The sequence below is a fragment of the Simochromis diagramma genome, unplaced genomic scaffold, assembly GCF_900408965.1.
Source record: "Simochromis diagramma unplaced genomic scaffold, fSimDia1.1 OVJJ01000334.1, whole genome shotgun sequence".
Lineage (NCBI taxonomy): Eukaryota > Metazoa > Chordata > Actinopteri > Cichliformes > Cichlidae > Simochromis > Simochromis diagramma.
In genome coordinates, this window is record NW_024386764.1 from 6,125,834 (window position 1) to 6,139,539 (window position 13,706).

At 41.7% G+C, this 13,706-nt stretch overlaps 1 protein-coding gene across 5 annotated transcripts in view; it reads right to left on the reverse strand.

Moving 5' to 3' along the window:
• The window catches only part of mast3b (microtubule associated serine/threonine kinase 3b), a 36,845-nt gene that overhangs the window by 7,940 nt on the left and 15,199 nt on the right, over positions 1 to 13,706 (reverse strand). For 3 of the 5 annotated variants that reach the window (XM_040033126.1, XM_040033134.1, XM_040033152.1), the window contains 12 exons: positions 12,954 to 13,026; positions 10,755 to 10,775; positions 10,344 to 10,422; positions 7,844 to 8,001; positions 6,442 to 6,517; positions 5,958 to 6,167; positions 2,650 to 2,751; positions 2,299 to 2,431; positions 1,980 to 2,053; positions 1,263 to 1,360; positions 762 to 970; positions 67 to 205 (listed from right to left, as the gene is read on the reverse strand). In XM_040033126.1, the coding sequence (XP_039889060.1) occupies positions 67 to 205; positions 762 to 970; positions 1,263 to 1,360; positions 1,980 to 2,053; positions 2,299 to 2,431; positions 2,650 to 2,751; positions 5,958 to 6,167; positions 6,442 to 6,517; positions 7,844 to 8,001; positions 10,344 to 10,422; positions 10,755 to 10,775; positions 12,954 to 13,026 (1,372 nt within the window). The remainder of the gene's footprint in view (positions 1 to 66; positions 206 to 761; positions 971 to 1,262; positions 1,361 to 1,979; positions 2,054 to 2,298; positions 2,432 to 2,649; positions 2,752 to 5,957; positions 6,168 to 6,441; positions 6,518 to 7,843; positions 8,002 to 10,343; positions 10,423 to 10,754; positions 10,776 to 12,953; positions 13,027 to 13,706) is intronic. The other 2 variants (XM_040033143.1, XM_040033161.1) reach the window with 1 other exon arrangement.

The following is a 13,706-nucleotide window of genomic DNA, read 5'->3' on the forward strand; positions in this document are numbered from 1 at the left end:
TCCTAATGAAAGCAAGAAAAGCAAGACGGAAGAGCTGAGTGAAGGTGATGTTGGAGATGTCCTTACTTGTCAGGTTTAAGATCCCGATGCACGATGCCGTAGTTGTGAAGGTACTCCAGAGCCAGGACCGTCTCAGCAAAATACATCCTGGACATTTCCACAGGCAGTGGGCCCATGTTTTTCAGCAGGTTGGCACAATCTCCACCTTAAAAGAACAGAACACCTTAAAAAAAACAACCAAAATCCCAGTAACAGCAGTAGGGGTGGGGGAAAAAATTGATACTGTGTAGTATCGTGATATTTTGTTTGCTAATAATGTATCGATACAGGGACAGCAGAAATTGATATTTTGTTACAAAAAAGGTTTTTGTGCTCTGACTTCAGTGTGTTTAACTTTTTTTTGGCAGCAATAAACATGACAGTTCACTTACGGTATTTTAATTTAAGACAAGTTTTATTTTAATTAAGTTTAAAACTTTTTTATTTAATGTAAAATTATATTTTGTTTTAATTTACTTTCAAATTCTTCAGTTGCTGAAGGGGCTGCATAGTTTTCATAAATTGCATAGTTCAGAATAGCTATAATTGTACCAGATGGTTGATCATTACCTACACCACCAACTGTCCGAGGCAGTAATGCACAGACTCTTATTCTCAGACTCTCTGCATTGGCACTCACTGAAACCGGGTCTTGTTTAAGCTAAGCTAAAATGTTAGAGACATAAAACTGTAACAGCCCCCGCAGCCTCTCCCTTCTTTACCTTCTACATACTCCATGACCATGCAGAGGTGACGTCGTGTCTCAAACGAGCAGAACATGGAGACAACAAAGGGGTTCTCAGCAAAAGTTAGGATGTCCCGCTCCACAAATGCCTGCTGGATCTGGTTCCTCAGCACCAGGTTCTGACGGTTTATCTTTTTCATGGCAAAGCGCTGACGGGTCTCCTTGTGGCGAACCAGATACACCGCCCTGCCAAAAACCAAACAAACCTCATTAGCTCAATTACCTGGAAACGGGTAAAAGGCACAGTCACAGTGGCTCACAAAAACGTGCACAAAAAAGGTTGAAATTGAGGCAAACTGCATCAGAATAACAACAATAAAAACTACTTCCAACTAAATGTATTTTCCGCTTCCTGACACCATTTAATCTTTCATCTTAGCTTTGCGACACTTTGCAAATAAACAAAATGTCGCAAACAAACAAACATCATTTCTAAGATGAAGCAGTGAAATGCAGTTAAACAGACTTGTGCTCTTACCCATAAGCTCCGTTACTTATGAGTTTGATGGTCTCAAAATCACTCTCAAGAGGTTTCCTTCGAGTTGGAGTCAGCGTCTGTGGGCTCTTATTCTGTGGCTGTTTACGCCCATGTGAAAAATTAAATAAGCAGACAGAAGCAATGCTGTGATTAATGCTGATTGCAGATTAAAAGCCAACTACTAATTACACCTGCAATCTACTTAACCAAAATAACATTGATTTTAAATATTTTTGGCATCCTTTCACAATAAAAAGAGTCACCGTTTCCTGATCCTCTTTAAACACATTCAGCACAGCACGGAGGGCAGATCTGAAGAAGCGTGTGCACTTTTCATCTTTGGTAAATGGACTGATTCTACTTTACCTGAGCACTCAACATTAAATCATCTCCTCTCCCAGTATAAACACACTAAAATATAAATAATGGCTCCTAATAAATGTACAGCAGGGAACAGCGGCAGTGTGAACTCTTCCCTGCCACACACTGTCCAATATTGTACATTTATTAAGATCCATTATTTGTATTTTAGCATATTTCAATACTTGGTTTTTGTATTTATTCTAGTTATTTATACTGTTTTAGCTATTGTTTAGTAGCACGCTGCATATACTGAGACCTAAGATGCTGTGTTTAATTTCTAACATGTCAAATGGTTGAATAAAGCTCAGCCTGAGTCTGTAATATTATTTGAACTTATTGAATTAGTCAGTTCACCTCCACAGTAGCATCTGTTTCCACTGACACTGACGGCGAGGGACTGGCATCATACTGTTCAAGCTGTACCATGTCTAGAAATAAAAGAAGAAGAGGCTTTAATTTGGGTTTCCAACATTTCTGCACCGATCACTTAAAAATGCAGTCTGCTCTTCATCTAAGTCAGGACTGTGTATTTGTTGCAGTATCATAAAGCATAATAATAATAATCACCTACTCGGGGCAGCATGTTACTTAACCCATGTCTGAAACAGGCTTTAAAAAAAACATCACATATGAGCCACATCACAGGCTTCGCTCGATAACTGATTAAATTTACCTTCTAACAGGTCGCGTGTGAGGCCCAGCTGGCTGATGATGTACCGCGGGATGTCCGTCTTGATTCCCTGGCCGACTTTGGCGTGGCCTTCTGCCGCTTCGAGTAGGTGGTAAAACTCTTCTGGATCAAACTCCTGTCACCAGCATCCAACAGCAGTGTAATTAATGCAGAGTGTCGGGAAACTGAAAGGCATCCAAGATGCCATTTGATTTACTACTAAAAATCCTAAACAAAGCTATGCGCAGAGCTGTCGGGGTAAGGTTGCCGACTCAGATCAGATTTGTGTTAATAAATGGCTGATTGTTGGAGATGAGAAACTTGGTATTCGATTGACAAATTTAGGTAGCTTACCAGACATTCAAGGAGCCGAGCCGGTCGAGAGATTATGATGAGGATCTTTCTGACTAGCTGGGTGATGACGGTTACCTCTTCACTTTCAGAGCGCTCGTAGGCCTGGAAAACACAAGGAGCCATCAGGAGACTCAACTCAACAGATTTCCAGTTTCAGAGAGGGACTGCAGACGGTTTGGGTCTGAGCGGCAAAAACATGGCTTACATTTACGATAAAGTTTGACCAGTTATTTGTGTGAACATGAGGCGACTGTGATTAAAATGGCTTTAATTTAAAAATGTTAAAATCGCTGAACGAGTGTCTACATTTTAGTCACAACTTGATCTCTGTGCTTTTAATCCACCGTGGAGGTGCACAAAAGCAAAAACTGTGTCACTGTCATTTAATATTGAGAAACTGCATGTGCCAAAAGGATCATCAGGGATTATATGTCTAAGGGAACCCTAACTGATCCAACAGGCAAGTACAGTTTATCACTATTAGCACCATTTCATCCACCCCTGAAAAAAAAAGATATAAAAAAAAGAGAAATACAAGAGCACTGCTTTATGGGGAAACAGTGAAATAAAAATAAAAATAAAATTCTAAGGAAGTGGATAGGGCTTTAACAAAAACATGAAAACAGGCGCCGCCTGATAGAATTACATCAGAAATGACGCCGCTTCAAACGAAGAGCAATTATCAGAATAATCCGCGGTGGGTGGGCGGAGTCTTCGTGAGTCATTTTCGGTTTCTTCTATAATAACAGAGAAACACCCTGTTCTGGTGACGATACAGCAGCACAGCACACTGTGTATTTGTGATCCAGTCATATGAGAGCTAATTGAAGCTTCCTGCACGACAAGACTATTACTAATCTCAGCCACCTGTCAAATATGAGGATACAGACTCAAGAAAGTGGCCCTAAAGGAAATGTTGCTACCACACCTGCCTACCAGCATTTCTGAAACATGAGATACTCTTTCACAATCTGCCAAGCTTCCTGTGGCTGTGATCGTCATTTCTGTCTACACTTAGGTTTGTGTGGATTATATTTTAACCTTCTGGTAGTGAGTGTAGTAATGTGTAAGTTAAGAAAGACAGCAGTTACTCAAACCTTACGGTCACAGGCTTTCTCCTGCCTGCTCTAAACTCTTGTTAAAGCTTTTCTGTTGTACGTAACTGTGATACAGGCCATGTCTGTGCCTGAAATCACTGCCTAGTGCTATCCATATTTACAGTGAGTACTGCTATACCCTACAAAGTCCAGTATCCCCACAGTTCCTCGTGATCAACACTGACGAACAAAAGAACAGATCGATGAGAAGACAAAGAAAAGTGGATTTTAAGACAAATGTACACAAAAATATTTAGCCAATAAACAGACATTATCTTTGCTACTTAACAGCTGAGCTGAAAGAGGAGGCTCTGACACAGAATCAGAGGATCAACAGTTAGCCCAGAACAGGCCTAAATGGGGGTAAATGGTAGAAGTTTTACGTATTTCCCGGAATGAAGAGGAATATCTTCATCAGATAATTAATGATGCTATCGAAAAGTGTTTTTGTTACTGTGCCCTATGACCTCCTTCTATGCTGGACAGAAATCCTACTGTCTAGCACCTGGTCAGCCCTCTCAGGATCCTTTAACTGTTCCCAGAATCAGATGTAAATGTGCTGAAGGTGCTTTCAGCTACTGTGGTCCTGTTCTTTGGAACAAGCTGCCTGCTGACCTGAGATCAATTACAACTGTGTACAAATTCAAAAACAGACTTAAAACCTTTTCATTCACCCAGCCTTACAGATGTTGTTGTAGAGTTGTTGTTGTTAAGGTATCATTTTTATGTTTTTGTCTTCTTCTTGAATTTACATGTAATCAAATGTAATCAATAAAATTGCTACTGCTACAACACGTTTTTTTGGCAAACTGGAAAGCTCTCCGGGTGGTTCAAAAAGGTCGTCCAGGAAATCGCTTCCTTACTGCAGGAACTTCAAACACCCGCTGTCTCAGAAAAGCCCCCAAAATTTTGCACGACTCATCACACCCAAATTATAATTAGTGTAAAGTGCTCCCATCAGGCAAGATAATAAAATCAAGGACAAATAGACTAGAAAAACATTTTGTACCCCACAGCCAATAAAGCATTAAATGCAATTTAAGCATAGTTTATAATTGTTATGATGGGACCAGAGCACAATCACAAACCCGAAGAAGTCAAGATATGGGAAATAGAGAGCAGTGAATGATTATTAATAATTGTTACTAAAATAGGCTATAGTCTTTATGTTTATATCCTTGCTCTCATTCCCCTTTATTGTATCTGTAACATGCAACTTCTGCCGGTGCTGTGCTACTGGAAACTGAATTTCCCGGAGGAACACACCCAAGGGATTAATAAAGTTTCATCTAATCTCTAACCTCTAATCTAGTCCAGAGCACTGTTCATGCGTTTCTTTCACAAAGCTACTTTTTGTGCATTGCTTCCTGTAATGTACAAGATTTTTATAACAAATTAATAAAAAATGTGTCACTTTTCAGGCAACACCGCAGCCGTGTATCCACGTGGAGGGCTGGAGCCTGCGCAGCTGTCACAGGGTGAGACGCGGGACACCCCCTGGACATGTCCCCAGTCTGTCACAGGGCTCCCTGCATATACTGCATGACAAAGACCCAGAGAAAACTTTCTGGAAAAAACTGTTGCCCTTTTTAACAAAGTGGCCTTGGCACACAAATCAAGTCGTGCGTGTGTGTGCGTAAATATATGACATTTGCTCCACTGTGCGGGAACAGACTTATCAGTTCAGCTGGAAGTACAGAGAGTTAGCCATGCCTGCTGTCTGAAAGCACGCAGAGAAACACGGGAAGAGGTTGCTATAGAAACTAACACAACATGCATAAGACCTGTGACAAAAGTGCCTCTCAGCATCACTGAAAATTTCCACTAAGAGATCTATTGTGTGTGCCGTTGGCTATCACTGGAGAGGCATGCCTGATTGCACATTTCACCGGGGCTCGATCAATCCTCTTTCATAACGTCATCACACCCAAATTAAAGAGTTCATCAGCTGCTGCTTAAAACCAGAGAGAGCATTTGGCCTGCACCGCTTCTCTCATCAGTCCTGCAAAACCTCCAGTGTAACTGGAAAGCATTCACAGGTCTTTACTTGTTCCACATTTTGTCATGTGACAGCTTTGTTCCAAAATGGATTCAGTTAATTAATGACAAAATACTGGTGGTGGCCAGTTACCCCTCAGCTTCCTAGAAGATACACCTCAGCAGTGTGGATGCCTTTCGGATGCACCCTATGTCAGATTGAGGGATTCTCACCTCGTGTAGCAGCTTGTCTAGCTTCTCCTGCAGCTCAACAAAGTAACGAGAGGTAACCAGGCCGTTCTGGGACTTATCCAGACAGTCTCTGACCAGCTCCACCAACTGGTGCTGGATGAAGCCCAACACCCCGTCAGCCAGCCGGAGGGAGCTGTCTGGAGAGTAATGTGTGACAATCTCCAACAAGCGCTCCTCCATCTGGGCTGTGGCCTGCAGGGAGCACACAAACACAGAGTTAGAACAATTAAACGAGCACTGATAATCATTTTTAACCCCTCTCTACAGCAAATTAAAAATAATTTCTCCAAATGTTGAAAAGTGGGCTTTAAAAGCTTGTTTAAAGGCATTTCTCCTTATTGAAACAAAACCAAAACCCAAAAAGGCTTCAGGACGCTCCACACAACGACAGGAGAAATGCAAAGTCTGTTTCTGGTTTGAATATGTCTTCGTTGAGAATGCAAAGTTACAGATATCCTATACGTACCTTTGGAAAACGTTCTCTGTAAACATGGTTCATCATGACTATCTCATTATCGAAGGAAACACTTGATCGGCCCGGGCTACGAAAAAGCAAAACACAACAAATTAGTACATTGCAACTGATCAACACAGAGACATTTATTATTATTACTACTACACAGTTCATTGCATTTCTCTTCTAAGCTATTAAATGGCGATGAAGAGTGGTTATGTCATCGAGGCCATCGCAGTTCCCTCGAAATGGCCAGCGGTCAATTTAGTTCAATCCAACCAACACACACACGTCGGCTCTTAACTAATAGCCTGAGTGTGACTGAACGAGGGTTTTGAGGTCAGCATCAACGATACTTTTGATGTCAGCCTGCGAGACAACATTCAGGTTTGGTGGCTCTTAAGCTGCTTAAGCTCCAATCAAGGTGGATTTCACTGTCAGGTTTTGATGTTTCACTTTAAGATGCTTCCGTACCGGCAGCAGCAGAGGTTTCTTCTAGCCAAAACTGTGTGAATCATCGACATCAAATAATTAGTCACTCGCTGCAGCACCACTCCAGCATTGAGGCCAAAGGGAAGGTGTATTTTTACAGAGAAATCTTGCTTGATGAAGCTTCAAACAGAACAGATGGAGGGAAAACCTATCACTTGCAAACAGACTCCCAGAGTCTTTTTTTTTTTTTTCTTGTCATAAAAGACGCCTCTGTTTTACTGGATGGCTTCTGCCCAACACACACTGCTGCAAAGCTCGCTGCAGTTCGCCGCATCAGACACCCACCACCCTCGACTACAGTTCAGCAGCTATGAGACGATGATCCCCGAGGCGCTCTGTTAGCTAGCACGCCCACGCGCGGCACACCATGGTGCCAGAACACAGAGCACTCAGGCACTGCACAAACAGCACGGAGCAGAGCCAACAGACAAAAGTTGTCAAAAACGCACCGCTCTGCAGTCAGATCTCCACCTGCCTGCCGGCCAACGGGCATGTGCGATCAATCGGAGGCAGCTGAGGTGCCAAAACTGGCGCTTGAAGGCGTCTTCAAATCTGACAGTCTATAAATGATACAACAGCGCTCGTGTTCTGTAGTCGCTGTCCAAAGTTAATCTGAAATGTAGGTTGTTAATCCTTTCGGACGGATTACTGCATTTAATCTGTGTGAAACATTACATGTTTTTAATTTGATGGTAGAACAAGAAACAATCTGAACAAAACAGACAGGAGGCTGTGAGAGGTTCTCCCATCTCCGTGTGGGTCCTTCCGTCAGTGTCAGAAGGTCGTCTTAAAATAGTGATCCTGTCATTACTTTACACTTTATGTTTTCAGTAACTGAATAAATAACTAAAAATGGCTACCCTAAACAAAGTTTAATTGCACGTTTTTTTTTAGTTTGTTCAGTTCTGTGTCAATTATCCACCTGAGGCTCCGAGACCGCGGTCGTACCACCGGCGAGGGCCGTCCGTCCTCGTCTGTTATGCTGTCTGTGCTGCGGAAGTGCTTGAAGATGAAGTGAGGCTCGTCTTGTGTCGGCTGGTAGGGAAGCTGGTGGAGACGCTCCTGGGACGAGGAGGAGGACTGCGCACACAGAAAGAAATTAATCAAATGTCTTGAAGGATGTTCAATCATCAAGGTAAACAAACCCCAGGAAGTTGATTCTGTTCATCTACATGTTGCGGTTTCAGTGGGAGAAACATTTTATCACTCAGCCAAGTGACTTGCAGCTGACTGCAGGTTTCCCCAACCTTATAAACACTACATAGTGACCGAAACTGGCACCAATGACTAACAATGGGTCGTGAGGTCAGCTTCATCATCATTAATATGCAAATTGTCATGAGCTGAAGTTTCTCCTGCTGAAAACTTTGCGTTCAGATGAAAAGAATCAAGTTTCTTGGAATCCATCAAATAAGAAAAATACATCTATTTTCACATTTAATACTGAGCTTCTTTTGAGGCTGATTTAACCAAAACAACGAGCAGTATCTCTTCAGCCCTTCTGAGCGACTTGTTTTGACATTTGAATAAATGTTAAAGTATCCAAATCTTTACTTCCGACCCATCATCTTGTGCAGTGCTTCTAAAGAGTGGGAAAATATTTAAATGAACTCAAAAATGACTTAAGACTGAAAATCCCTGAGAAAGGATCTTCACCTCAACACTACAAAAGCCCAACAGCTTCCCAAACTGACAAAGATTTGCTGCTGTGTTCACGATTAGTAAGAGCAAGCTAAGCCAGCTTTACATGTTGCTATACGCAGCATCGGCCCTGTAACCACTGCGGGCTGCTTTCGCAAAAGAAGAAAAACAACTAATGTTGCAATTTGCCGGTCTGCTTTTCAGGTGGCATCACTCAACAAGGTAGGCTGCTAAGACTGAAGATCACAAACGGGTTCAGGCAAGTCGGGCAAAGCAAAGGACAACAGCAAACTGAAATTGGTTCTGCATTGTGAGCCTGACTTAAAGGATCATCGAAGGGGAAAAAATAAAATTAAAGCTAAGCTCGTCTTACTAGGCAAACACAGGCCTACGCATGTGCTGCGTTTTGGCTTCACTTGGGTTTCAAACCCTGCTCTCCCATGAGAAGGTGCTCTTTTCCTTTGCAGTACTGGGATTTTCTGCTTGGACAATCTTTATTCTTTGTATTTTACTGGCTCTACAACAGACTGATGACCTGTCCGAGGTGTACCCTGCCTCTTGCACTATGATAGCTAAAATAGGCTCCAAGTCACCTGCAACCCTGAACTGGATACTGATGGATGGATGGATGGATGGATGGATGCACTACTTCAGTGAGAGTAACTGAATCTGGAAAGATCTGTGATATGCTATGAAACGTAAGAGTCTAGTTTCTTTTCAGACCAGCTGAAAAACAACACACTGAAAGGTTATAATTGTTTAAAAGACATAACGAATGAACTCAGTGATGTAAAATAATTCCACATAGCATCTTTCAGATCAGAATATTCCACTTATGCATTCTGATAAAATAGATCAGGCACCTGTGAAGATTTGCCCTAAATCCAAATTCACAATGTATATGAATTTAGGTGACCAAAAAACCAAAAGCCTACAGAGGCATCATTATTATTATTTGCAGTCATCTTCCATGTCTACCGAGGCAGAGAGTAACATCTTTTCAAGCAAAATAGGGGACGGTGTCTGTTGCCGGCAATCTGTTTCATTTTGCGGTCCATGTGTCGTGAACAGAACGGGGCCAGAGGGACAGCATCTGCGAAGTCTCTTTCTAAAGCCTCAGTATAAAGAGGGCAGCGGGGGCCACTGAAGAGCCCTTTTGTCCCCACTGACCTCTGGGGCTATGCCCGGGTCGGCCCAATAAACCTCCTTATTAGAGCTTCACACAGCAGACTTTCAAAGACTTGGCAGACTGCCGCCATTACGAACTGTTCATCTGACTGCCGTCTGGTGACATCATCCAGTAAATACAATTACAGCTTTATTCTGCAATAAGACAATTCGCAGTCTTTTAAAAACATCTGGTTGAATCACTGTGACATCCTGTTGCTCAAAAATGCTGTTTAAAGCTACCAAACACTAATGTCTCAGTGTACTGTTAATGTGATGTTATGATGTTTTGTGTTTTTAATAAAGGCTGTCAAAAAAAATAAAAAGTTCCTGAAATTATTTAAATTTCCTTCCCCTCATCTCCTCATTAATATGCATCCACGCAGACTGTGTGTGTGTGTTACTTCTTACACCGAGTTCCACAGACTTGGAGAATGACTCACTGAAGCAGACGATGGAGGAAAACAATTAGCGGTTTGTCATCATCAGTCTTGGCATTCACCGTCCCTTATTGCATAAACCAATGTGCTATTTGGGCTGAGTGAGGTGTTAGAATCGCCTGGCTGCCATGTTGTGACCGGGGGACGATGGCGCCATTTTTCCGGGTGTCTTACCGAGACGGTGGAGCTCGGCGGATTGGTTCCATAGCCAGACGAAGGGAGGGACGCCAGGGACCATCGTCGGCCCTCGGCTCTGAGGGAAGCAGACATGCACGTTACATAAGCCACAGCGGCATAGGCATTAGTTAGCATTTCATAGCATTTCATATGTGAAACCTGTTACATAACAGACAACGGAGGTGTCCTGTGACTACATGAGCATGAAATGTATGTCTTTTTCCCCCCACATATATATATCTAAAAATATAAATGCCCATTTCTCCCTCCCTCCCTCACTTTCTCTCATCACTTGATTTCAATAATCAAGCAATAAGAATTTATGAAGGACGAATATTTTTTGTGTAAAACACACAACAGAAAAGTTTAGACATAAAGACAGGGTGCAAGAATTGGAAAAGAAGCTACCTGTCCGCGCGAGCCAAGTGGCTGCGATCACGACAGCAACGGAAAGAAGGACAAGAAAAAAAAAAAACAAGAAAGAGAAAAGCAGAGAAGTGAGTTTCAGTGAGTTTTAAGAGTCTTGCACAAATGAACCTGTGACCTCTGGCATTCGGCTGAGGGATTAGTACTGACAATGTTGCCTTCCTTGCCACTTTTCATTTGTCCAGATACAAAGAGTGGAGAGCAAACTAAATTAATTTGAGGATGTGTGTTACATAACAGGAAGAGCCCTTCACTTCAAAGCTGGAAAAAACGAACCTGTAGATTGGACTGTACAGCTGCAAAAAAAGGGTGGCGGTGGGAGTATGTTTATGTTATTTGGCATTTGCACGCAGAGAAATGATGCAAGGACTGCACTAAACTTTCACACAGATTGTATGGAGAATCAAGTGCAGCTGCATAGGCTGAGTGGCAAACTTCAAGAGCAGGGCTTTTCCTGCTTAGGCAGAGAGTTTTAGTCTGAGCCAAAGGAAAATCACCAGCATCAACACGCTTTAGTTCATCAAATCACACAAAAATACTGCAAAGGCGTCTGTCGTATAACGTAGCAGAAACTCGTTGCCTTTTTCCCCCCTTAAGAAAAAAAAGCATACAACCCTGACAAATAGTGTTAAATAGATCGGGACAGATTTAGTAAATTAATAAAAAGCTTTGACTGCCACAAAAACAACAACAGCAGACGGATTATACTCATGAATCTCTTCTTCCACTAAAGGGTCTCATTAAATGGTGACAACAGGACAACCAGAGCTTCACGCAGTAACAAACAGAGTTCTCTTCATGGCTGTGAGTCTATTTTATTGCAGCACAGTGACGGTTAGGAATAGATATATGACACAGGATGAGATAATAAGAAAAGGATCGCACAACAATTTATTATCGGCATGAATTTAGAGTCAAGTCTAAGTTCAGCTTATCAAGATAAGTCGAGGGCCATTCCTGTGTATATGAAATTTAAAAAAAAAAAAAAGACATTAACTGACCTTTAATTTGACTGGCTTTTTATACAACAGGAGGAAATCTAAATATTTAATGAATAAATATTTACCTAGTGCCTGTTATTTTGTTGGTAAGCTATGATGTGTTCTCAGAGCAGTCCACAGCACCTGAACCTGCTTATAAGTTTTTAATGACTGTTCTCGGGTGTCTTTAAGGTACTGCCTCACTTGTCGGCTACGCACGCCTGGAGCGAGACAAGCATGTTGCCATGGGAACCGGGCTGAATGATGCGTGAGTAAGGGGGGGTACCCTCCATCTGACTTCACTCATCCTGCCGAGGAGTCTGCAGCGTTAAGGATGGTGGGGAGCGCTCCCGGCTGAGTCAGCCTCAGTCACCTTTCTGCTGTTTTCCTCTCGCTGCTTTTATGAAGACCGTGATCCTGTGTTAGCTTTTTTTTTTTTAGTCATTTTTTTTTAAGTGTGTACTTTTCTGATTTGGATTCACAGTAATAAATCACAAAGACGTAAGGCTAAACAATGGCCCAGGTGATTCAGAGATCAAAAAACGACTACCTAACTCAATTCAGTTTTATTTATATAGTACCAATTCAAATCAAGAGCTGCCTCAGAGGACATATCGTCAGGGGAGACAATGTAAAGACCCTCAAATATTAGTAAGAAACCCCAACAACTACACGACCCCCTACGTGTAGTGGGAAAGAAAAGCTTTCTTTTAACAAGAAGAAAACTTTGACAGGTGGTTTCTTCTTCTTAAAAGGGGAAAACCAGACTAAAGTTGACTTGACTGATGTGCTAGCACCATTAACTTCGACCACTGTTGACCCTTGACATCATCCTCTACCAGCACAATCCCAACAACCTTCACTGTAAGAGTTGCCAGTTCCAGGAACTTCAAAAATACATCATAAAGCGATTTTAATTATATCTTTAAAATACTCACTTGTTGTTGTGCTGATTTTACTTTGTATACAAGTGTAATATGATGGATTTTATGGTTCAAACTTTTAATCGAATGACACATAAGCTTTTTACTTTTAAGTTTCATTGCAGTATTTCTGCCAGATTCAACATGTGGCTTTCTCTTAACAGCAGTGATGCTGATTAATGTCCATCATCCAACAGAATACAAGCATGATTAAAAACAGCAATAAGGCAAACACTAAACTCCAGGGGAACAATTTTTAAGAAGCATTGCCGACATACCTTCGGGCAAATGGAAAGTTGAGGAAGGCACTGGTCGACACATTTCGTGGACTGTCTAAAGGACTGCTGGCGGCTGAAAGACATAAAAACATAAATAAATAAAAGTTAGCACTGTAATAACATACGAGAAAATGGAACGGAAAACAGATAACATCATGTCTATGCAGTAACCTATCATCAGTGCAAAACTAGCACGAATGGTCCAACATATCATTTTGATATTACTTTTTCAAATGTTGCTTCCAGTCTACTAAGGCTCTCGATTCATGGAGAAGCCTCATCCTGCTTGGCTTTGTTTGAGTCTGCAGATTTGGGTACACTAGAGACCATAGTGTGTTTACATGCGAGTGTTGAGTGCCCAATTAGAGTGCGACTGCACTCCATTATTAGCTCATCCTTAGCGTGATTGAGTTCAAAAGGAAGCACAGCTACATACTGCTGTTATGAGGATACGAACGTTATTTTTTCCTGCTGCTTCATTGCATTCAGGGGCTTTAGAGCATCTGCCGCTGATTTCGAAAGCAGGAGGGCAACATCAAGCATCTCAGTATCTCCTGTCCCTTAACTATGTTACAATTTCATGAAAATTGCTATTTTATGGCCTTCAAACTGAGTTATCTTTGGTATTTTTCATAAATTCATCTAAAGAAATTAGAACATATTGTGTTTCTTACAAGGCAGCTCGTAACAAAGTGTTAAAGATACAACTTAAAACTAGTTCTTCACTAAGTTCTCTGTTATTTGTAGACTCAA